This window comes from Tympanuchus pallidicinctus, unplaced genomic scaffold (assembly GCF_026119805.1).
Source record: "Tympanuchus pallidicinctus isolate F22 unplaced genomic scaffold, pur_lepc_1.0 scaffold1, whole genome shotgun sequence".
NCBI lineage: Eukaryota > Metazoa > Chordata > Aves > Galliformes > Phasianidae > Tympanuchus > Tympanuchus pallidicinctus.
This window is the reverse complement of record NW_026294618.1, coordinates 89,482,116-89,508,654: the sequence shown is the minus strand read 5'-3', so window position 1 is coordinate 89,508,654 and position 26,539 is coordinate 89,482,116. Positions and strand designations below refer to the sequence as shown.

Genomic DNA, 26,539 nt, shown 5'->3' with positions numbered 1-26,539 from the left:
TCAAACTTGGGCACAGAACACACAAGATTTTTTTCCTCTATAAAAAGTACTAATTTACTGGCTCAAGTATTTTATGGTTTTGTTTCAGATGCTTAATTCTGAAAAGGTGAAAACTGAGATAGAATCTCACCTTCTGAAAGACAAAACTTCTATCTAAAATTTCCTCTAATATATTTCTTTAATCCAAGAATGGAACACGTAAAATGTCAGATCCTATAGAGCTGCAGATATATGGGATGCTGGCGTAGTTATTACTGGTTAGTCTGAGGATAATGGCTAGAAAGTAATTGCAGCCAGAGCTGATTAATCATTTCACTTAGATTTTGTGAAAATGGAGTCCAGCCTTAATTACTTGTTAGAGTCCCCAGTTGATGTGCTATTCAGTTACTAAATAGCTATATATATAATAAAGCAATATTAATAAAGAAAAAAACGCTTGTGGGAGACATGCTCTTCAATTCTGAGATCAGTTCAATGGATGATGGATACATGTTTTATTCAAGTGTGTTGACAAATATTAATCACAGAGCTAAACATACATATGCTCAAACTTGAAAATTCTTGTCCCTGATAATGATAGAATTTACAGAACAAAAAGCACTGGTGGAAAAAGAAATGTAATATTTTAGTAATCTAGTGGGATTTCAGGATGTTTTGACTCCCTGGATGACAAGTTCGGAATTTAGAGCCAATCTGAAGTTGACAGGTATCCTAAGAGGCAGGTAGAGGGGACAGCAGACGGGTTTGGTCTCTTAAAGTTTTTGTTTACTGCCTGTCTGGAGCTTTGACAAAGCTCTGTCGTGCCCTTATGCTGATTACCTTCATGTAGAACAAGAGGTATTGACTAATGAATGAATGATGTGCAGTCCCTAACCCTTCCAGAGCAGACCAAGCGAGCACTGTCTTTAATACACAGATTCCTTTCTCTCTCTCCCCGCTCCAGGCTTCTCTGCAGAATGTCAAGCAAAGATCGACACATTGATTCTAGCTGTTCGTCGTACATCAAGACGGAGCCGTCGAGCCCTGCCTCTCTGACGGACAGCATCAACCATCACAGCCCCGGTGGCTCCTCAGACGCCAGCGGGAGTTACAGTTCCACCATGAATGGACATCAGAATGGGCTGGACTCACCTCCCCTCTACCCTTCAGCCACGGGGCTTGGGGGCAACGGGCCCGTCAGGAAACGGTACGATGACTGCTCCAGTACCATCGCTGAAGATTCACAGACCAAATGTGAATATATGCTGAACTCGATGCCCAAAAGACTGTGTTTGGTGTGCGGTGACATTGCATCAGGGTACCACTATGGAGTGGCTTCCTGCGAGGCCTGCAAGGCTTTCTTCAAGAGGACAATTCAAGGTTGGTGATTCTTTAAACATCTTTTCCTCCTTCTGTTCAAAGCGAAGCAGTACAGTCCTTGATTACATGATGTTACGACTTCAAACCATAGCTTCTGATTCTTTGTAGTTTGGTCCTACAGATGCTACTCGTGAAAAAGCCCCTTTGGGCCTCGTTGTGAGGTCTGCCATGTTAAACTCATTGTTATGTTTATTTTGCTTATCAAAAATAGTAGAGCCATCCAGTATGTATTCAGTTCTTTTTTTCTGAAGGAGTTCCTCATGGATTCTCATCAATGCTGCCAAGAAAAGTGATTATTTTTTTTTAAGGTTGTTATGGATACTTCTTGAACACACCTTGTGGTGCACACAGATTATGCTTATGGGTTTTGCTCCTAGCTATACCACTATCATACTTAAATTCCTACAAAAATCCTGTATATCTTTATCAAACCACTAGTGCATTTTAGAATGGAACAAAATGTAATGCTGTAGTGTTTTGTTAGTGTCAGACTATTAATAAAGTGGCCTTTCACCCATACAATATACTGTGACCTTAACAGGTTCACCAAATGGCCTGTAAGATCACATTTTAAGGACAGTAAGTTGACAGCTTTTGGTCTCTGTAGAGTACCTTGTGTTAATCTGCTCCTGATACCTGTTACAAATATGCCACATATTTTGGCATAAATTAGTTTGAATGGAATAATTTGCACAACAACTTGTTCTAGCTACAGGACCAGTGGAGACAAAATAACCTTCTACTTTCATTTAGATATCATCCTTTCAAGTAAAATTGAAGGTGCTTTATTTAAAGAACATGAGGACAAGCTTGGCCTGTACAGGAATATGGTGTCACATTAAATTAAATTCAAACTTCAGAGACTAAAATTAGGTTGCTAAGTCCAAAATTAAGCTCCTCAATAAAATCTGCTTGATTTTCATAGATGCTGAGAACGTGGAATCCTCAGGAAAGGCACTGCAACCTGGTGGTATGCTTTGCTTTTTTAAAAAGGAGTTACAGTATGGAGAGTAAAGTTAGTTCCAGTTTGGAATTTCACATGGCTCTAAATTTGAAACACTTGATCAAAGTTTTTAAAATGTACTGCTTCCACATCTCATATACAGTTAGGAAACAAAAATAATGTTTTCTTTTAAATTTAGCCATTACTAAGATTTTTATTTTTTTTTTTAATTTATCATTTTACTCTCCACAACTAATTGTTGTAAGCATACTAAATCCACTACTCTGGGGGATTTGGGCCTTTTACCAGCATGAAACAGGCATTTCACGATGCCCATATTGCCACCAGAAAGAAACAGCAGAGCTCTGTGGTTATAATGGAGCTGATTTTTACGAAGTTTGCAATTAGTAAATAAACATACATTCAGAAATTTCTAGTTACTTGGGTTCAAAAAGTGTTTTTTGTTTGTTTTAAAAAAAGTTAATTTCATTTGACCTTCAAAAAATATTTTCAGGAAAGCTCAAAAATCTTCTGAGTGAAGGAATTTGTATTTGTGGGTTCTAAATTTCAAGTGGCAACTTCAGCTAGCTACTTTGATTTTATAAATGGCATTTAATTGCTGCGTAATAGCTATTCTACAGGACTGAATTAATGCATGATGATTTTAGTAGTATTTTGAGCATGAGAAAATTCATCAAAATCTCTAACTGAATAAAGCATTTACTTCTGGCTGTAATATATAGCCTGCAATTTTACACCACACCACAGACAGCAAGTTTCTGGGCATGGAAGCACAAGACAGAGACGTCATTCTCCAGATTAGCAACCTGGACTTGGCCACAAAGCTCAAGTTAGAACTGGCAGCTGCGCAAAACATCTCAGCAGGGTTAGAGCATTAGCTGCATCAGCAGGTGATGGTGCTGTGAAGACCAAAAAAAAATGCAGTGAGGCAAAACCTGGCATTGGATGGAAAAGCAGTAACAAAGATACCAAGAATAGGAGGTATGTTACCATCATAACGTCATGGTAGCTTCTTCAGAAAAGGTGCTGACTCAACTGATGCAGGCTTGAGAGTTTTCAGATACCATCCGAAATAATGGAAGCTACGCATCTTCGGTGAATCAAGCCATCATTTGTGTTAAATGACAAGAAGTAGATAAGATAAAGCTACTCCTTATGGTTTGAGTAGGCAAGTTCTGCCTTTGAGATTGCATGAGGAAAAATTCTCCTGAGTCTGATTTGCTATAAATGACAGAACTTAATATTTGTAGAGGTCGTTCTCCCCTTGCATTTTCTTGCTTGCTGATTCATAGCACATTCTTGTTCTGTTTGTTTTTAAAGCAAATTGATAGCTGAATGAGTACAAATAAGAAAACAGGAAAAAAAGAGAGAAATTTGTAAATACAGGATTGTAAAGCAGAGTAAAGAGAGTCAAATATTCTAACTACACGTATAAGCAAGAATAGCTTCTCTTAACTAAGAGTTGCTTATTTTAAATCTTAATAATTTAGTTGTGATATGTAAATAATTATAGATTCAGTGAAAACGAATGCTTCACTACCAGACCTTTCTTGCTTTATCATTCATAAGTTACTAAATTAGCTTAGACTTGCAGAACATTAGTGCTGCTCCTGTTGAGGTCATGAGCAAAACTGCCCTGACTTCAGTGAGAGCAAGGCTGAGCTGACAAAGTGTGACTGTGAAGCAGATCTTGTGGTCATGTCAGACTTGATGTCCTTTCCACTAAGTCAATGGGATTCTTTCCATTCTTTCCATTTCAAGGGAGACTTGTCAGATCTCAGTTGGTGAAAGCCACAGGCAGCTGTTCAGAGAACCAGCACAGTGTCTGCTCACCACTGCTACCTTACGTAAGGCAGGCAGGCAGGAAACACATCACGAGATATGGGTAGCCTCTTACAACAGTTCAGTTTCCCTCTAGTGTGGACTATACACCTGTTTTAAAAGCTAATGGAGGTTGTCATTCCCTTTCAGATGGTAGAAATTTAGTCCAAAAACTGTCAATTTCTGGCTGACAGATTTCTCTTGCTTCGTGCCTCTTGCAGTCCCTAGTTGTTTTCATAAAAGTAAAAGGAAAATGGAATGACTATTTTTTTGAATTACAAGAGAGGAATTTTTTCTGTTCTGAATATAAATCGTTTTACATAGCACGGAAATATTTAAACTTGGTGCTGTGAGAAAGAATGCATAGATAATGATAAAAAATCGGTAACAACAAATAGAAATTGCATGGTTTAAAACAAAACCCAGAGTAACAACAATAACAAAACAAAATCCACACATGAAACAGCTGACAGTGCAAAATCAGTGTATTCTTAGGTCATAGCAGAATCTAATGACGATCTGACCCCTCTTCTGACATATAAGGGCTGAGAGAACTGGATGTTCTTTCTGCTCAGCCTTGTCCTCAGCTGCAGCTCTCAGTTTGCTTCTGGGATAATTTACGTGATGGCTGATTTCAGATGTCTCACAGAAACACACACACAGCCAAATCTCTCCAAAATTGGCTTAGCATCAGGGATAGTAGAAAATAGCATGGCCTAAAAATAGTTACAGGACCATTGATTTTTATTTTTTTTTTAGGGTCTCTCCACAATTTTTGCTGTTCACTGTATTATCTGGAATCTAAGCTTTCATTGAAACAACAAAAAAAGAGCGAAAAGGATTTTCAGTTGTCAGCTGGGTGTAAAATCTTGTGTTCAGTACAGAGGTCTTGTAGTACTTACTATATATTTTATAGTGAATATTTAGTGTAAATACATTCCCAATCATTTTTATTTGCTCAGTTATTATGAAGACTAGTAAGTACATATTTTGCATTAATAATATGTAATTACTCAGTCCTTTGAGCTTAAACATTTCTACAAGTAGACTGAAATAGTTCTCTTGCCTTCAATAGAAGAACTGTGGGCGTTAGTTTACTATTATGTTTTATTTCAGTCTTTATCTCTGTGAAATAATGACCTCCATCTAGACAGCTTTCTTCAAGCTCTTCAGGATTATTGTCTTTACACTCCTTAGTATTATTGGCTTCAGACTTGCTTGAAAAGGCAGTGTGAAAGGCCTTAAGTATTGATATATTGCCTTCCTAGTAAGGCAATTTTTATTTTTATTTTATTTTTATTTCCTTGAATAGTGTTTAACTTTACCCCACAAAAGCTAAAATATTTTTGCATAGTTTGCAGTCATAGGCCTTCGGTTCCTTTGTTTATGTGTTTATTTTTGGGGAGAAAAAATATAGGGTTAGCAATCTTCTTTTTATACACAGGATGGATAAAGCAGTAGTAAGAAGCCTTGCAAGCCTACTTTCAGCTGTCTCGTTTAAGACCTTTATCCCTGAAAGTTGTTGCTTCTCCACATCTCCTACCAGAAACAAGAAACATTCCATCCTGGAAATAATTTAGGTCATTGTACTGTTATGTGAACTAGACCAAATCTGCCATTTCATTTCATGCTGGTAGTCTAAAAGCTCTCAGTGCTGCAGTTGTGCAGAAGTGTGTTTCCTGTGGTCCTCAAATCCTGCCCACTCTAGGATCAAGGTGAAGCTCATGTTGTCTAGGAGTGCTTTGTTCACTTGTTTTGAATATTCAGAATTATTTTTAATCCCTTTAGCGTTCAGGCTTTTCAGCCTTCTTTCCACTCTTTACCCATTACTGAACCAATTTGATCTGTAAATCTACAAATGCTTTTAAATTGTTATAATCAGGAGGTTTTAAACAGGGATGTTAGACCTAGCTATATTAATTCAGGCAAGATGACATTTCAGATGGGCAACATAAGTTTGATTCTAAGTTGCTCATGACTAAAGTGGCTTCAGAAAGTTAATTTACATCTCTCAAAGATAACTCTTGTAATAATATTGAATGTCATATTGTTGTGGAAGAAATCAGAGAAAATTAAGCTAGACTTCACAACTTTTCAACATATTTACTGGTAGCTAAGATTTGATTTTTATAGAAAAATAGGGTGGAAGCTTACATCTTGGTGCAAAGGTCTGTGGACTTTGTGGCAAGATGGCAGCTCTCCAATGAGCTTAACACCAAATGTTATCTGAATCCATTACCTGATTAAATCATTCACCTTTCTTACGTAAGTTAGCGTGTGCATCAGCACTTATTTCAGAGAATATTTTAATGATAATGATAGGTATCTTCCCTTTTGCCATATTTCTCCATGCCTGTGGGCCAACCGAACTTCTGAGCAATCACTTCTACCACGTCTTTCATTCTGTTGTAATGTCACTGTAGCTATAGCAGCCAAACAAGATGAGACAATAAAAAATAATCACACCGAAATCTGAGAACCAGACATTCAGAAGGATGCAGATGGTCCTATCCCTTTTACTGTCTCTAGTTTCCTTGCAGCGTTATATGTTACGCACATTTAGATTAGGGAATAAGATTGAGGATCCTTGTTTGTGCATGGCTTTTTCAAATATATCAGAAATACTCAAAAAGAGAGAGAGGGTTTAAAACAATACTGATTTGGTGCTATGTATCATTGCCATGGCTCTCTATTTGTTATGAACAAACTTCTGAAAGCCCCAGCCCAACAATGCAGCTCATCCCAGACTGAAGCTAAAAGCACATGAGTTCTCAACTAGTGAGTGATTTATTGTAATGATTTATTTTAATGTTTCTGGAAATGATTTTTTTTAAACTGCTGTGAAAGTAATTTAGTTTCAAAAACTTTAGAAAATGAGATATTCTGTGTGTTCATTTAAAAAAAAAAAAAAAAAGGCAATTATCCATGCTATCTTGGAAGAATATATCAGAATTGGCCTGGAAAGAATATCAGTAGGAGCTGAAGGCAAGTGGTTCAGTCTTTCTTACTTGGACAACCCTTCAGAGACTTCTGGGTGACAGGGAGTCAGTTCTGTAAAAAGGTGGAGTACCTAGGTCTCATGCTGTTGATTCTCCCTTGAGAGGATCTAAATGGCCTTGATTCCTCTTGACTCCACTGGAATTCAAAGGTACTTGAACCCTTACAAGTGGCATTCAAACCCTACTAGTATCAGTAGCATAGTGAAAAATATGGTGTTTTTTATAATGTTGGAAAACCTAAAACAAGCAGCTAATGCAATAATATCATGCGTTCAGACAAACCAGCGTCGCCTTTATGTTTTCATTTAAAATCTCTGTTCACATTGCTTTTTAAGAATACAAGAGAACATGATGAAAATACGATTTAGAAGTTCTGAATAGATTATAATTCAGAAGCATATTATAGTGGCTTGCTTTAAGCAACACAATTGAAAAATAGTTGTTTAAATTAAAATATAGTAATTTTAAGTTGACAGAATCCCTTTGTCAAGTAGTAACTTACAGTGTAAAACAATTAAAAAAGTGGCTGCTTTTCCTGAGTTTCTTATTTTAACAGAAGAGGCAGCACAAGCACTAGAAGCATGAGCATAATCCATCATATATGGCCCTACCATCTTAATTTTTAAAATTTATTTATTGAGTTTTTGAATGGAAATACATTTGAGAACTGAATTTTTGAATATTCTGACACTGTGCATATGTGAAATTGTTCCTGGAGTCGTCTGGTTGAAAAGTAGAGAATACAGTCATCTTCAGGCTTAATCAGCCACAGATACCATGTAATAGAATTCATAAATTTATAATTTCTTGAGCTATCTGCAGTATCACATGAATCCATTTAAGGGTTTGTCAGCCCAAACTAGGTTTGGTTAGGTTCAGATCCAACCTCATTTCAGTCTCACCCCTTTTCTGAAGTAGTCATAATGAAATTCAGTTGAGTTTTGACTCCAAAGTAAAGACCACAGTCTAGAAGAACTGAAAGATTGACCTGGAAGAAATTATTATTTTCCACAGTTGATCTTTGCTAAGACATGCAAACAGCAAATGTGTTTTTGAGTCCTTTTGGGGCTTTTTCCTCTCCTTGTAAGTCAGCCTGTCATTCTTTAGTTCTATCACCACCTGCTCTTTCTCAGTTTCTCTGAATGTCTTCTCTTCTGATTGGATTACTTATCAGAGCATCACCTAACACAGCATTATTCAGTCTGTGTTGGCTTGGTTTCTTCTGTCTCATTACAAGACTTTTATTAATTCCCAGAACGCCTGTTTGCTGTAATCACTGCTGTCTAAGTTTTCACATTTGTCAGTTCACGAAAGACGTGAACCCAGGAAAATGGAGCAAGATGTTGGTGTGTAGGGTAAACTGTAGTGCAGAAAAAACTTAAATCCCGTTGTGCAGGGGAGCCACTGATAACACTTGATTTTTAAATATAACGCTTTTAAAAATAGATACTCGATTGCAGGATTTCAAAGAGAGAGATTGGGTGATAAATGAGTCATTATTGGATATAAATAGATAGTGAAATCCACCTCTATGAGTAGTTTATATCAAGGAATTTTTGCATAGAATGAATAATTAGTTCCCCCATACCCTTATTTTTTTCTTTTTTTTCTTCCATTTGCATTTCCATACAGTACAGATTTCAATACTGATAATGTCACCATTCCTTCTACTGTTTTTAAGTGTTCAGGAATAGCTAGAAGACACATTTTCAATCTATATCTTTTTACAACCTGTATCTCATCATTCCTCACCTCTTTTATTCTAGAGATTTTGTGGGCAGATTCCAATAGTTCATATCAATCTGTTTGCGTCTTTAGCGTTGAATGTCAAAAGTCACAGCGTGAAAAGGGAAATAAAGCTGCTAAGATTTTGGTGTCTTCATCTTCTATTCTTGTCAGTATTTCTGGAAGAGAGAACTTTGTTTCTGCCTATCCCACAGATGGCAGCCAGTTCCTACAGCTAGCTCTGTGGTCAGGTATCTGTGAGATCCCTCATTTGTAACTGCTGATGACAAGAACTTCATTTGGGAGAGAGGCCAAGGTATGAGGTCTCTGCTTTTGGTGGCTTGGCCTTTGTCCTGGCTCTAACTCCTCCTTTTACTGTGAGGCCCCCAGTCTGCTGACCCATGTCACAGTCTCTTCTACACAAGCAATAGTTAGAAGGGCCTTGATTCTTTTGGCTAAGTCCAGTTGGTTGCCTGGCTCATAAAGCCATCAAGTGTGTCCTTGTTTCAGTGAAGTTTTACTATGACTCCATGTCTCATCCAGATAACCTCCAAACCTCATGGGGAAAATACGGTGTGTTGGCCAACTTATCCTTGAGCTGTCTGCAAAGATCTTACAGTTTGAAGCATCTGAAAATAGTGAGCAGGTTATGCAGCATTAAGTTTTAGCAGCTAACTTGCTGCCTAAAGATGAAATGGCATTATTTTTAGTGAGTTAGTTGCTTTTGGAAGGCTTAGGGTGCTGGAAATACTTTCTCATCTTGTGGCAGAGATGATAATATTTAAAAAATCAGCAGAAAAGGAAAAAAATTTGAAATACCCATCAGTGAATGAGTAGAGGAGAGGGTCTTCAGCATAAATCCCTTTATATTTTTATGATGAAGGGCAGTGTGTTTGGGGAGTGAAGATTTGACATATATTTTTATTTTCAAACGTCATCCTAATTTGCATTACTCAGCCCTTTAGCTGCCAGACTGTAGAAGTCCATTATGCTACTGAAAGGAATATACAAATTATCTTCTGGCACTTCAGGCAGGAGTTTTACTTATTCGCTGTTATTCTATCAGTCAGCAAGCTGCAAGATTCTATTAAGCAGTAAGTGAGAAAATTATATTGCCTGCAAACTAATTGTACAGAAGACTCTGAAATAAGTAATCAGCGCCCAGTCCTTCCTGAAAACCAGCCAGGAGATATTATAAATTGCTCTATCACTCTTGTCAGCCTGCTTTAAAGACTCCAAACTGCCATGTTGATCTCATTCATTGTTTAACGTGACAACCTTTCCAGCTAGTGACAGAACTGGTCAAACTTGTATTCTTATTAGCTGCTCAGTTTCAGCCTCTAGCACCATGCACTGAGCAAGTAAATGGCAGAACTTCCTTCTGAATCCTCCTGGGTTGTACAGATTGCCAAATGCTTGAATAATTTCTGTTTATTATATTGTATGGAAGAAAATAAGTAATTAGGAGAGCATTGATGGCCAAGTAAATTTATTTTTATAAAAGTAGATCCACTAAAACTTTGGAGTTAAAACATATTTCTAGTATCATACATATAGGTCACTCTGAAAGTAATGCCTCCTATTTATTTCCATAGAAACAGCACAATAACACTTTGATAGAGCAAATTCTCAGCTGCAGAACACTTTGTCAGCATAGTCACCGCCATCGCTTGTGCATTTTTGCCAGCAATGAACAAAAGCCTGCATGTTTGTAAAAATCTGTATGACTGCCCAGAATGTGGCTTGTCTTTCACCTCACTGTCACTACTGTTGGTGCTCATCATCCAACACCTCTGTGTGCTCACAGCCACTGTTTGGCCTGCATAAATGTTCAGCAAGCGTTGATGAATGTCAGTGGTTGCTATTTTTTCCACATGGAGGAATTTAGCAGCACACCTTTGCTTCATATGCACTTCCATGTCAGACACCATTCTGTCAGACTGCCCCAATGCTGCCATCTGTCACATGGCAACAACATGTAATGGGATATTGGTGGGAAGGTTCAGCCTCTAATGCCATACCACCTTACTGCTTTTAACGTCATGAGCCAACATGATAAAATAGGTGATCTTACTTTCAGAGCAGTCCTCATATTTTAACATATGTATCTATTAAAAATTACCAATTTTTTTTTTTTTTTTTTCAAATAAGAAAGTCTCACTAACAGAAGTAGGGAAAGTCAAAGTCTGTCTGTGCTGATAGTTGATAAAATTCTGCATTCATATGTGAATTGGTAACACAATTTTAATTTCCTTGAACTCTCATTGCACTCTAGCCTTATTTTGAAATTCAGAAATACTAGGAGGACCAGATAAGATGGTCCTGTTGATAAGATTGAATAGCTGTTGCAGCTATAAATCTGGTTACTGTATCTCCTCTGAGTTCATTGGAGGAACTCTTTCCAACATCTTCCAGGTTTGTTTTCTAACATCAGAAATAAGGATGTAGCGTCTGCTGTAAAAAAAAAAAAAAAAAAAAAAAAAAAAAAAAAAAAAAAAGTCTATATATGTATATATATATATTTTTTTTGAAGTAGAGCAGCCTGAATTTGATAGTAAAAGATTCATCATGCTATAGACCATTGATTGCTGTGGTTTGCAGAGTTTTGAGTAAGGCTGAAATTGCAGGTATGGATTAGAAGAGTTTGCATAGGAAAATATGCAATCTTCCAAAATTTTTCTGGTTTTCAGTATTGCCTTTTGATATCAGCTCCTGGACTTTTGTCCTAGGGAATGTTCTGCTTGCCTCTGTACTTGCCATGCTGTGTTATAATCTGTCTGGATTTTGATCACAGTAATTGTTGACCTTGTGCAAAGATCGTCTTTGATCTTGTGTGAAACACATCTGATTGCACGTTTTTGTTTTTTTTTTTTTTGTAATTGGGGATAGTAGTACATACATTACTATGGTATTACTAAGTTATCTATTATAACTAGATAAAATCTGTGAAATGCTTTGAAGATCTCCATGCATAGTGGTTGTGCCTTACTGATAATGTCTCACTAGAGCATGAGAAGTTAATGTATTTTTTTCCTTTTTTTTCCTTTTTTTTTCTTTTTTTTCTTTTTTTTTCTTTTTAGAAGACGTTACTATCTGTTCCTACTCATGCTTCTAGAAGTATTATTTTTCTAGTTTTGTTAATGCATTTGAGAAGGCAGGTCTGCAGGAGCCATTCCACCAAATTTCCTATTCACCGTATCCTTCAGTTTCTCAAATGTGTGTCTTCACAGGAGTTGAAGAAGGGGAAGAATGCTAAACTGAAGTTTTAAGTTTTGTCAGTGAGAGCTGTTTGTATTCAGCCATGCCAAGATCCATTTTACTTGCCAACGTTGCTGCTTCAGCCATGCAGCATGTTTAGGAGAAATAAAACCTGCAAAATATGTTGGTTTTGTTGGCAGAACTTACTGTGCAGACCTCCGTTATCATAAATACTTAACCAATTTTCAGTAGATGTAAGTGGTTTAAGTATTACTTCCTGTTGAAGTAGCAGTTGCTGAGCATTTGAGTCTTTGTACAATCCTGCAATCCACTAATGTGATATTTAATGAGGAGACATCAGTCTGGAGAAAGGTAGTCAATATAAATCAGTGTTTACAAAGTGTGATTAACTCTGAAATATTTCATCAATGCTGTGGTCCCAGGCAGACTCTATGCTAATTATTAGAACCTGCACATGTTTCAGGGGACTTCAATGGACCCTGAGTGCAGCAAACACGGAGCAGCAAAATTGCAATTATGCTCGGACTGTCTCTGATGACAATTTATGCATTTGGTGTGATGACCTCCTGCTTCCCAAGAGGGCAATAAACAGAATGCATTTTCATTAAGATACTAATGCACTTAATCACAGGGGGAAAGGGTTAGAAAGTAAAGAAATACCTTTAAAGCAAGATGTGACAGGCTGATGGGGAAGACACTTTATTTAAAAGTCAGTTTGGTGATAAAACTTCTGACTGCTACGAAGTCTGTCATACTGAATGTAGTCATGAGCAATAGGGTGCGTGGCTAGGCAGAAGAATAAGCTGAGCTAAGCTTTTATAGAATGCAGCGGTACCAGGACAAAAGAGAATAGATGCTTCCTAATTTGGACTTGGATTCCCAAAGACATGATTTGAAAACGGTATAAAGAAAATGATTTATGCATGGCCTTCCCATTAATTTTCAGACTTATTTTCGAGGATTACTGCTATGTATTAGTAATAATAATAAAAACTTGCATCAGTGCTTTGCCACAGAGGCCTCATCTTTAAGAATCTAGCTTGTGCTTGGTCTTACAGAGGGAGGGTTGGAAGAAACAGAGGCAAGCATCTCCTGTAGTTTTTGCTGTTCTAATCATCTGAGGATGATCCTGTTTCTGATGCCTCTCAATAGAAGAACTTCATGTGAAGTGCAGACAGATAGGAGTGTTTCCAGGCAAGGAGATCTGATGCACCAGTGGTGGGATGTGCTGGGCAGCGATAGCAGTGGGCAGCGATAGCAGCACAGCCAAGTCCTGTCTGATACGATGTAGTTCTTGGAGAAGAGTGAAGTCCTACAAAATTTCTTCCAGGTCTTTTTGAAATAAAACGTAACAGTCATTCTGGTATTCTATCCAAAGAAAGGCTGATGACATCTGCAAATAACAGGAAATGAAGAGTGCTCATGTTAGGAGCCTTTGTATGTTTGGCTTGATACATCCCACCAGCAGGAGTAACCGACGTGAAGGATTTTGCTTGAGACTGTGCATGGATCTAGATATGAACTCAAGATTTTTTTTTAAATTATTATTGTCTTTAACATACAGCTGTCTAAATTAAAATATTTTGTTGTCTAACTTGGTTTCTTTTTTCTTAAAAGATATTTTCTTTTTGTACAGTTGTTTATTCTTCATATATGTACATGTATGTACTTTATGTACAGCAGTGGTGTAACTACACTTATATCTGCTCTGTTGGCTGTTCGTTTATTCTGAATACCTCTTTTTCTCTGGGCTTTCTATCACAGGTAACATAGAATACAGCTGCCCAGCAACAAACGAATGTGAAATCACAAAGCGCAGACGCAAGTCCTGCCAAGCCTGCCGCTTCATGAAGTGTCTAAAAGTTGGCATGCTGAAAGAAGGTAAGACTGATCAAGTCAATACCTATCTCTCTGCAAACGCATTCAACAACTGTAGAGCAATCAGGAAAGAAGAGATAGGTGAGAGTTCTGATCGGTTATTGTAAAGGCAATTTTCAAGTATACTTGCTCTTCCTGACAGTCTTAAATGTCAGCTAAGGAATTGTGGTGTATCTACATGGAATGCATCTTCTCTGGAACATTTATTCTTAGCTGAAATACAGAAAATGTGCCACAGCATTCACTTTCTTTCAGTAGATAACTATTAGAATAATCATCAGGAGGTATCCTATCATTTTTCTTAAAACTTTTACATCTTGACTTTTCAAAGATTTATTTCTTTCATTATTATTATTATTATTATTATTATTATTATTATTATTATTATTTTTTAACCTTCTGTTAGTCTCTCCCAAATACAGCAGAACTATACACTGTGCCCTCTTCTCCCCACTTCTGCTTATTCTTAATGCCATCATGACAAGTGAAAGGGTTATCTCTCAATTAAACATACATAAATCTTGAGCATATCTGCAGAAGTTGTTGTAACTGCACTGCAGCAAATGCCGGCATACAGAAGAGGAGAATCCACCCCTCTTTTTTTTTTTAAGCATATGAAAACCCCTGCCCTCAGTGTAAGTATGCATTGGGTGCTTAATTCTTCAGTTACGTTTTGAAGATATTTACTAACAGATAAACGTATGAAAATGTTTCCAAGAAGCTGTGCTATCCTACTTGGAACCTAATTAATTTGTTTTATAGAATAAGATAATTCCTAAAATCTCGGTTGCCTGCCATGCATTATATTAATGTATTTGCAAAAACATTTTTAATGTGCATATATTGTACGTCTTATTATCATGGTGCATTGTTACTACCAAGAAGGAATAGCAGAATACATTTCATACTTCTGAGCTCCATAACCTTTTAAACTAAAGTCAATATAATTCTCTCTAAATATTGTCTTCATTGGAAAGTACTCTGTGCTAAGTAACCACTTCAAAATAGTCCCTTACAGTTTTGTTTCGTCAGTGCTTAAAATGTTGGCTTTAATAGATGGCTAATTTTTGCAAATTATTTGATGGTAATTTGAAACGTTTAGGTATGCATCTGTTGGGTTAAAATCCAGGAACAACATAGACCAATGGAGAGATGATGGGCAAATTAGGTCTATCACGCACCTACAGACATATTCTTATTGGATTATACTTACTAAGAATAAACCTTGTTCTGTACAACTGCTTTGGCAGACGCTGGGATCCTTTGAGCCAAATCCTGCTGTCCTAAGTCTTACTTGAGCAAAACTGTCAGATTCGATGGGGATTTTGAGTCAGTAGGAAAGGCAGGATTTGACCCTTTCTTCCAGTGGTAGTGGGTGAGTTCCTCATTTGCCAGGAATCCTGATGTAGCTGGCAACTAAGTAGCTGTTTAAAGCTGTGAAGCTTAAATAAACAGTAGAATGAAAGGAGCATTTCAGCATGGCACCTTTTGAAATGACCTGTGCTTAACATCTTTTTGGTAAGTTCGTTGTCCCGTATCACTAGCAGCCTAATACAGATATGTTGAACAACCTGATTGGAAACAGAACAGTGCCACTAAGAGTCCATACAGGTGAACCGATTTAGCCTTCTTTTAAATTCTGGGGATAGAATTGCATGTCCTTTAACTTGACTTAACTTTAACACTTGAAAATCTAGTTTGTGTGTAGCTTCTGGGTCTGTATGAGGAAAGTTAGTGTCTATTCTACAAATGAGTAGTTATGTCAGTTATTCAAAGTTCTGCGCAGAAGTGCTACTTCTATGCACATAATTTTAGTAACTGAAACAATTAGAGAATTCAGAGTCAAGTGATTGGACTTTTTTGCATAAATGATAACTGAGGAATAGTTTTCTTATTCATTACATAAGTGGTCCACCCTAAACAGACATATCTTTCTGCAGTGATGAACTAATTCTTTTAAAGGGAGTGTTCCTTTGTTAGCCCAACTCCCTAACAAATCTTAGTTCTTCTACTCTTATTGTGAGTCTTTCTATTGAAACATGCTGAGATTCCTACTTATTTTTAATCACTGGGTCTCTGTATTTAGGAGTGAGTTAGCTTATACTCCTTTCAAACAATGCTTACCTACAATCTAACATGGTAACTTAAAAGAGCTAGAAAGTGGGTTTTGTTTTCCTGTATGCTTTCATGGTCACTTCTACTTTTGGAACAGTGCTGATTTGTGCTACACTTATAGAACTTTTGGAATATATTTGGTTTGTTGTTGGATGGAGAGACAAATTGGTCTTTTTTTGTTGGATTTCTCTTTTTCTTTTTTCTAAATGTATGCTAATGTCTGAGGATTAGTTTTTTCACTTCGGATTTTAAAACATCCTTTATGCACAGAAAATAAAGAAAGATGATATACCTCTTTCTTTTCATGTGTAAAGTGGTGTAAATTTATTGGTTACTATGGACTTATAGCAGGCATTATCTCAGCTCAGGGTATCTTAAATGTTTCTTTATGTATAGACAAGGATTTCAGTCCCATGCTGCATGTCAGAGATCATGCGGCAGTAAATCTATTCAAATGTAAACCTGTTCAATTCAATTACCAGTTTATAATAAAATTTGCTGCTACAGCCTCCACGTTTGTCACAGCAGTCTCTACATGTTGATGGCACAGCATGCCTGGAAATTGACAGCCTAAATCTATTTAAAAAAAAATTTAGTTTCAGACCTGAAATAAAATCAAGTTTAAGCAGCTTTGAGAGAAGCATCATATTCCTTACAAGAACTTCTGCACATCTGCCAATGTGCATCTTCTCCATAAGCCTTATCCTATTGGTGGGGAGATTTTTTCTAGGAATTTTCCCTAATAAGCAGTTTTTAGTATGGTCATAAGTGAAACAATTATCAGACATTGTGCTTCTTTTCTTGTTTTGAGAGAATTTATTAGTTTGTCATTTTGTGAATTGTCAAATGAGATTCCTTATATAAATCACAGTACATAGAATAGGATCCTGAGCTTTGTTTTAGATTTTTGGACAAGGTCTGAAAGCCGTGTTACTCACAGCAACTCTGTCTGTAGTTACTTTCTCGTGTGGTAGTTATGTGGTAAGTCACTTACTGGGGGAAGATGTTCTTACTTTTCATCCGGCATCCACTCTTCTTTGAGAGACCTAGTTCGAATTTTGGGGCACTGGGGCCATTGGTAAGGACTTAGAATATTCATCATGAGTAAAACCAGGTGAAGCTGGGCATTTTTTGCTCTCATTCTCGATGATGTTGATGAATTGTGGCCAGCAACACCTACATCAAGATTCTTAATTTAGAAGAACTAACATCCCCAACAGTTTAGGTCAGAAGCTAGAGAAGGAAAGGAAAATAAACGTAGTAGTGTGGTGGTTTGAGGTGGGATGGAAGTCATGGTTTCTGCTCCTGTTGAGTGGTACAAGGACAATTCCACAGGTGGATTGAGAGTGAGCAGTTCATTCTGTCGTAACTTACGGGCTCTCACTTGAAAACATAAGTCTAGATGGACTGAGATTTTTAAGTATGCATTATGCTTGATACTGAAGCATTCCATAGATACTAACAAGGTTTTAAGAACATGACAAATAAAAATGTGTCATGATTTCTTTTGTTTTCCTAGGTAAATAATACACTTTACTCAAGGAAGAAATTCTAAACTCTTTCTGTTTTTAATTTCATTTCAGTAGTATGAAAGATAAAATTGTCAAGGATCACAGTTGTTCTTAAATACAGTTTCTTTGATATGCTTATGTTTTGATACGTTGCCTATGATTTCCCATAGCGGAGGAAACAGCATAAAGATACTTGTGTAGTTTAGGCAAGAACATTTAAAATGTATCCCTAGAGTTTTCTCTAAGTAATAATATAATTGCTGAAAAAGGAGGTGGGGAAGGGACTTTTCCCCTCTTTTTAAAAAATCAGTGCTTTAAGCCTTTCTATAGTTTTCAGTACTGTTGTTTAGTAATCAGTCTTTTAAATTTGGCCTTTCAGACACTTCAGAAGCCACCTGTTGCCTTCAGGTGGTAGAATTAAATCTGTGTTCATGTGCAGGGATAGATGATTTAGCTATTTTCCTTTTTATAAAGCTAGTTGGAATGAAATCGTGGGCAGACATCTGACATTTATTTGTTTGTTTAATTGTTCTTAAGTCTGCTTGAATTCTACTTTCTGTTTCCCATTAGCTCTTTATGCCTTTTAATTCAATCTGCATGATTGGCTTACCAGAATGTGTCTGTGTTGGAAAATGCTATTCCACATTTATCACATTGCAGTGTTATAATAGCTACCCACCTAAAATAATTCCACTGGAGTAATTATTCCAAAATAAAATTACTTTTTATTTCAGGTACAGTATTCTTAGAGCTATTTTCACAAGAAGTTATTGCATATGTTTCAGTTTTCTCCACGGAGACAAAACCACAGCCTCAGTTTTATCTGTTCCTGTACTGTAGCTGCATTCAGAATTATAGTTAAGAGGGAAACCCATTGGGCAGCACTAACGCAGTTCGATTACTGGAAAAAAAATGTGTCCAGTCATAGCTCTTACTAGACAGTAATAGTCTATACTTTTTAAAGCACTGTTGATATTGAAACACCTCCTTTATCTTTGGTCTCTGGATGTTTTCAGATTTTTGTAGGTTTTTTGTTTGTTTGTTTGTTTGCTTTGAGGCAATTGATGTTCATTGCTTGTTATTACAGGAAGTGTAGCTTGTGAGTGAGTGATACATAAAGAAACAAATTCAGTTTTATTTGGAAAGAATGTATCATACCAGAGTGAAATAGCAAAAGTTTGTTTTGATTCACATGAATGTGCTTCTGTTTTCCTTATGGAAAACGTTTATTTTAGCTGATAAAGATGGCCATCAGCTACTTTGCAACTTGTTAGAATAGACATGATGGTAGAAGTCTAGCTTAATTAGTCCACTTATTAAAAATGGGAGGTCAAATCCATACTTAGTAGAAATGAAGCTGGTGGCTGTTCCAGTTTAGCAATCTATGCTATGAGGAAATCAGAGTATACCTGTAGTGTTGCTAGTCTGTTAGCATTCCCCCTCCAAAAATGGATAGAAACTCTCCAATTGTCGTCTGGCAATGCTGACTTCAGATTAAGATTTCATTAGTTCAAGTACAAGGCTATATTTTTTGGAGGGGCGCAGGTATTTTCAAGCATAAATTATTATTATGCAAATACAGCTGTATTTTGCTTGGGTTAAGCAGCAGATCAGATTAAATTATCAAATTGATCCTTTCTGGTTTTGACAGTATATGAAAATCGATCTGATACAGTAGGGAGAATAGACAGTTTGAGTTTACTCTTATAGGAAGAGGTGCATGATATGCACAGAAAGAGATTAATGGCTTCTCTCTAAAAATAATAAGTAAAACTGAGAAATCCTCTTTGTAACTAAAAATGTGTTATCACCTCTGTTTTGAGGCTTGTGAAAAAGCCTGCTTAATAGAATTCCTGCTAACAACATCTCCTTTGAAAAGACCTGTATATAAGACATTGCCAGGGTAAATTTCTCTCACAAGTCTAATACCATTAGACTGTGAAGAAGAAAGCAGAAATTATTGTGGAGGAAGTTTTAGTTACTGCTGCCTTCAGAAATTAGAACAAAGGGAAAGAGAAAGCATTAATGGTATTCAAAGAAAATATTTCTGTACAGGATGACATTTAGTAGAACTGTGTTGACCTCAGTGATATTTCTTATGCTCTCGATTGTAATATTACACTTAAGGAGCTCCTTCATTAATGTAGGATATTAAACAAAGCTCCTGTGTTATCACATTGTGAGATAACACAGTGTGCCTTTTCTTGAAATCTCTTCTTCGTATCAACCTTTTTCTGTGTTTCCATGAGTTGTGGGGGAGTTTGGATTCTACTACAGGTATTTTTGGAAGTCTTTCTCACTCTTCTTTTCCTTCCTTCACACATTTGCTTTCCTCCTCCTCCTTCCTTTCCTCTTCCCCTCTTTGTCTTCTTTTCCTCTTTATTCACCCTCTCTTCTTTTGCCTCTTCCCCTTTTCTTTCCTTTTCTTTCTTTCATTCAACGTATGCCTGGTTTTAATATGTACTAGGATCTGTTAAATCCCCTTGGAAGCAATAGAAACTAATCTCTAAGTGTTGTTGGTGCTCATAAGAAGGCTTCTTTCCTCCTAACCAAAATATGGCCTGATAGCCCAGTTCAGACATTAGAACTGACAGCCCAATTTGTCTGTCTTAAAACATGGCTCTTGACTATCTACTCTCTGTAACTGATGAGGAAGGACGAACTATTCAACTGAAAGCTAGTGTTTGTAACAAGCTCAAGCAGCTAGCATTTCTGTTCATCCTTGAAAAAGTTACTCAAGGAAAAGCAAATATTGGAAATGGGCATGTTCTTCCTGGGTTTGGAAATCACATTGAAATATCTCTGATATGGAGCAGCTGTCAGCCTGCAAGAAGTTCTCATGGTGCTCATGGTACGGTGTTGTTCCTGTAGGGCTTAGAGTCAGATGCAGAGCACTTTCGGTCTCCTGATTTCATTGGAAATGAAAGAAACAAGTTCCAGTAATTCACTGGACACAAGTTTTATGGACAGATTTCTCTTTTTAATGGATACAGGGTGTTGTTGTTCTTTTATACAAATGCTTCATTTCTATAAGAGGTGGTATAAATTAATATATAGAAAGCAATAGGGTTTGTTTCTGCCTGAGGACTGCCTACGTTTCTTGGCATCCAATAGATTTATGAATGTACATTTCTGGAGGCTAGCCTAGGCAGACCTCAGGTCAAAGCGATTGCTGGCCCAGTCATCTGCAGGTTACTTGGAGTGAGATGATAGGCTTGGTTCTAATTTCTAATACCATCACCAGTCCTGGTGACTGCAGTTGTTTTCAAGAGTCAGGTATATGCCAAGAATACATTTGACCTATGGTTAGTTACTGTTTTGTTATTAAAGATAATGAGTATAAAAGACTTTGAAAGAACTGAAGTCTGTGTTATTTTTCTTAGAGCATGTATCTTACCTTTTACTTCCTCAGAGTTAGAAAGAGTAGATTGAAATATCCACTTAAATTAGAATACCATAAAAATTAATAATTTTAGGATGAGAAAATATAATTAGCGCATCGAAGATTGCTGAATAACTGAATATCCCCATTTGTCGTATCTTCTTTTGAACCTAAAGTAAGAAAGCAGTATTGTTCTAATTTCCTAGAAATTATTCCATTTAGATATTTGGTGAACTTAGTTCCTGTGAACATTTACTTATGCACTGAAAGTACAGTGACAGCATTATAAGTGATAAAGCAGAGCTGAGTCTGAGGGATGTAGGTTTGTGCCCGTGGCGTCTTTTCCCATGAGCTCCCAGACAAATAACTGCCTTACTTTCTTGGTTTCTGCCACCCATAAACACATACATCAACATGGCACAAGCATTTATTGCAGAGTACTTGAATTCTTCTGTATGGGTCCTGCTCTGTATTAAAAAGGGGTCACATTGTAAAGTGTGTCATTAGTGTTACATGTGTTCTTCACTCTTCTCTGTTTTCTGCTGTGCAGATACCTGTACATCCCCTTCTTGAGGGGAAAATGTTCAGTGTCCCAAGCAGAAGGTACATTAGAAGTGATACATGTGTATATCTCTGTAATTCTGCTTTGGAGCCAACCCCTTTTTGTATTTCTTTCTTCACTCACATCTGCTCTGTAGGACTTTTCAATGTGTAAAATCCTAGTAGAAACATCAAGATGTATAGATAGGATTATCTGGGATTGAAGTGCTGTAATGATGTAGGGATGTAGGTGCTGCTAAGCAGAACCTGCATGGCAGATGTAGAGGCAGACTTTTGCTACTTGGGATGGATTGGCACCAAAAGGGTCAGAGATGTGGGAGCTCTCTTGGCCTGTGCACTCAGCCAAAGCAATAAATGAGTAGCCCTAAAGCTATAATCTGTAGTTGTCAACTTTGACCTCAAATAATGCAGTCCCTCAAGCATTTCACATTTCTAAATGTCTACTGTCCTAAGTAAGAATGTTCAGGTCAACGTGGTTTACTGAAGTGTTCATGTAACTGAGCCACAATTTTCTGTCCGGCCAAAAATTGTCCTTTTTAAAGCTGGAGGTGTGTTTACCAGTGGGGAGGAAGTCTTTGTCACTTCTATTCACTAAGTCAGTTTGTGAGAGGGGATTATTATTTCATTTGCAATCTGTAATATGATTTTTGTGGTTGAAAATCAGCAGCCTAAAGTCTGCAATAAATGTCATCTTCAGCAGTGACTTGTCATTATGTCAGATTTTGCCATGCTTACCAGCTATTCTAATAATAGATCTCATCTACCCATCTTTCTTCTTTTTCTTCTTGTTTTCTTTTCTTTGAGTATTTCACAGAAAAGTGCAACTAAGTGAGGAGTCTGTTTCCTTCACAGAATAGTGACCTAATATAGCTATTAATCTTCATAAATGAAAAGCATAGCCTTATTTTAAGCTGCAAAAGTCTTTTATTAGATTAATGATTCGAGAGAAAGTCAAACACAAGCTATGTTAAATGTATTCTCATGCTGAATATCAGTATTTTCCTGTTTTCTCTTTATTATTCCAACAAAGTTAATATGCTTATCTGTTCTTCCAAGCATCTGGTTTTAGTTCTAAGGATCATCAGGTATAAGCTCAAATGCCAATTTGCTATACAGTAATATTGCAGCAGATCTGAACCCAACAATTCGTACAACTTGCTTCTGTAGAATCCTGTTACAGTCCATGTTAAAACTGTTAATTGTTAAAATATTTAATTTAGAAAAATTAAAATACTTATCTTTTTCCCTCCATCTTTCCCTTCTGCTTTTTTCTAGCCAAGAGGTAGTCCAGAACAGCTATTCTGTTCTTGGCTTTAGTTAGCCATATCAAAATTATTTATCACATTATCATTGCTCTTTGTCTCTTTATAATGTTCCTTTCAGTCCTGTGGGTGACTGACTGAAGAAGGCTTTCCAGATGGGTCTTGTCTTTCTTGCTGGTCTGAATCAATCAACAGATCTGTCATAAAATCATTTGTTAAATGGTTGTGCAGCTGCAGGGTGCTTTTAGTGACAGTCTACCAGATTGGGTTTATAGTTGTGTCCAAAGCTGATATTTCCTAGTTTCTACTTCAGTTTCATATTTTCTGTAATTCAACAACAGCTTAAGAAATGGGCTCCTTCGATTTCACTGTGTAACCAGTCCCAAGTGTCCACTGAAACATGAGAAGAGAAACATGCTATAACTCATCTGAATTACTGCATTTTTGAACATAGTGTGTTGAATCAGTTAAGATGAGATGATTTATGAGGTGACATAAATACACTTTGGATGCAGAATGAGGTACCTGCCCATGGATTATTGAATGTCAGGAGAGGTGTTGCTCTGAACAGTTTTTCAAGTTTACAAGTCATTTTCTGGTTTTCCTGTTAATTTTTAAGCACTTTTAATGAAAGTGCTTAAGCTTCCAATTTCAAAACAGATGATATTGCTAAATATTGAAATGGGAAAATGAACATTTACATCAAAAAGTAGAAATCTATTCTGAAACATCAGTATAAATGTATTGCTTTTGGGAATTCTTTCTCAAAGATGTACCAGAAATGTTTCTGAGATCACATATGAACTCTCTGACTTATACCTCATCTGGAAGTGGAAGTTCTGTCTGCAATGATCTTACAATAAAGGCTCTTTTCAGTGGCTCTCAAGGACATCATCTCAAATACAAATTTCTGCTCAAAGAAAAGGCTGGATCACTATGAAGGATGGTGTGCTGGAGGTTTAGTCTGATGCTTTCTGTCTGACAGCATGCCCCATTGTTTGGTTGTGTGCAAGGTGCTGAGGAACCTGGCAATCAGAACAAATCCACAGACTAGACTTGAGATTCCTCTTTCTTCTCTTTTTTTATCTTCTCTCATTTTCTTGATTTTTCTATTCTTTTTTGTCATCATAGCACATCCGTATTGGAAGAATGCTGATGAGGAAATAGTTGCTGCAAGCAGATATCCTCTAGGCAGTCTTTTGCTGGCCAGGTGGGAGAGAGAATCATTAATTTCCTGAGTTCCTCACTACCTGACCTGAGCTGTTTTGTGAGCACTGCCTAGGCTGAATGATTGTATTTCCTCCTGGGCATCCTGGTATTGCTGAAGATATCCATGCTGGCAAGATACTTCAGCTCATCTCTAATTAAAATACTTGTTATGAAGTATTCTTAAACACGGCTGCTTAATGAAGTTAGAAAAGAACATTTGGATGTGGAGTGCGAAGGCTTCCAGTGTTGGAGTTTATCCCTAGGGAGATTTGTGCAATCAGAAGGCATTCTAAATGCTAGCAGTCCATCCCATTTTGTTCCTATTTCTCTTCTCTAATTCCCTGCCTTTTTAATGCTGACTAGCTGAAGCAAGTCTTCTCTCCCTCCTCTCCACTCTTCGCTCCCCCTTGATGGACTGGCTCATGACACGTGCCTGTAAAGTGGCTTCTTGGGAATTTGCAAGTCTTTGAATGTGTTATCTGATTAAAGGGATGTATGTGTCTTTAATTCTCATCTGCAGTTCCACCTTTGACCCCATCTGTTAAAGTGGAAAGGAGTTGAGAGTCAGCAAAGTCCCAGATTCAACCCAGATAACCTGCAGTGTGCATATCTGAATGCTTTAACTCTTTGATTGCCCTGGAAAACTACAGATTTCATTAAGTATCAGGCTTGGCTGGAAAATGTGGCAGATCTGATGTGAGGCAGTGAATTGTTTTATTTTGTTGCTGTACTTAAGGGAGAATAGTTCAGTCCAGGCATACTTTTATATTAGAGAAATGAACGAATATTTACCTGTTTGTGCAACACAAACAGATACAATGTCTTGTTAGTGGGTGTGGGTTTGATATATTCAAGAGATCAATCTCTTGCTTACAGAACAGAAGTGAAAGTTCAACTCCCCCCCACATGTACTTCTTTTTGAAGAGAAGGCTGAATTCCATGAGTGGGAATAATAATGCAGTTTTGGATGGGTTTATTAGTCACTCTGAAATAGCACAGCAGAATTCATTCAGTGTATGAAGTAGATTTAAAAAGTGGATGACACAGGTGTCATTTTTATATTTTGCTACTGCTGTGCATTTTCTGCAGAACAGTGTGATTGTGACATTTCCTGTGTTTGCAGATGCTCAGCTTAAGTGACTGGAATACTCCCGTGCATTTGGATTTATGGATGTTTTCATCTTTCCTCTGGTCATTTTCTGTCCTAGCTTTCAAAAACTCATACAACAGTGAGGATTTTCAGTATCCCAAACCTATCCTCTTCTGTGAAAGCCAGAGCCAAATTCTTCCCCCACTTACATCTGTTCAACTCTGGTGGTTTCACGTATGCTGCATGGCTATAACAATGCAGCATTTGTCCTAATCTGCCCTTTATTTTTCAATGGAGAGTGCGCACGTGCAAAGTGAACATAAACACATTAAGTTGAACTGCAAATAGAAAAACATAAACATATATATTGTATGTGTGTATATACACAAACAGAGATAAATAGCACACAGATAGGTTTGATAGTATATCTACTGTACATAATATTGTAAATGGTATCTTGCTGTGCTGGAATCTAGGCAATATGAGTTCAGTACTAAAGTGTTCAGGTTGCACCTGAGCTAGCTGGAGCCTGCCAGCCCCTGCAAGCCCACTGAGAGCATCTGTCTCGCCACCACCTTGCTCACGCTGTGTCCTCTGCAGGCTCTCCGATTCTTCCGACTATGAGCATAAATCATCCACCTGTCAGGAGCTCTAGCTGCCTGGATTATGCAATGCCTGCCTTCATTTGGAGATGGTGTGAGCAGAAGATTGCGGCAAATGGTTTGCATTCATTCTAGTGCTGTTCCAGCATCTCTTCATCTTTAATGAGGGTTCAGGGTGGTGATGACGACTCCCTGAGATGATGAAGGTCCTAGAGACCCAGGCTCGCTTTATATGTTTGTATGGCCTAGTTTAATTTTATTTTTTTTTCCCAAAGAAATGAATGGGCTGAAAATTGAGGCAGAGAAGCGGGACTGCACAAAGCCAGCTGTCCACAGCTCTGTTTTTTGGCCTTGTAATACTTCCCTCCAGCTGAGCAATGAAGAATTTAAAAATCAGTCATGTTTAATGCTGATTGTCCATTTGTGCTGTCTAAAGCTGCATTGTGCTTAGCTGTCTTTACTTAAATGTTTAAAAATCTTAGCTTTACAGTTTTATTTAGTTACAGGTGTGTTTGGATTATACTATTAAGAGTGGAACACTCTGTTGTATATCCCAGATTTAAAATACAGCTCCCCTATTTAAAGCTTTCCTCACACTAAGAAAAAAGAAAACAGCTTACAGTAAAATTTCCTTCTTTTGGCTCGTTAGGCCTGAATTGATCAAACTCTTTATTCACACAAAATTTTAGTCATGAGCCAAAGTAAGAATAAAAGTGACTGTTTCCTTGTATGTGTAAGCAGAAGGAAAAGATGGAGGTTTGTGAGACAAAAGCAGTCCAGGTCCTCTCAAAGGCAAGCATTGGAGGTACTGAAGGTAAGTAGTGCTTTCATGACTGTGTCTG

General features: G+C 37.2%; 1 protein-coding gene across 13 annotated transcripts in view; it reads left to right on the top strand.

The window, feature by feature from the left end:
* ESRRG (estrogen related receptor gamma) overlaps positions 1–26,539 on the top strand; it is a 379,159-nt gene that overhangs the window by 259,788 nt on the left and 92,832 nt on the right. For all 13 annotated transcript variants that reach the window (XM_052690311.1, XM_052690400.1, XM_052690390.1 and 10 more), the window contains 2 exons: positions 944–1,359; positions 13,852–13,968. In XM_052690311.1, the coding sequence (XP_052546271.1) occupies positions 944–1,359; positions 13,852–13,968 (533 nt within the window). The remainder of the gene's footprint in view (positions 1–943; positions 1,360–13,851; positions 13,969–26,539) is intronic.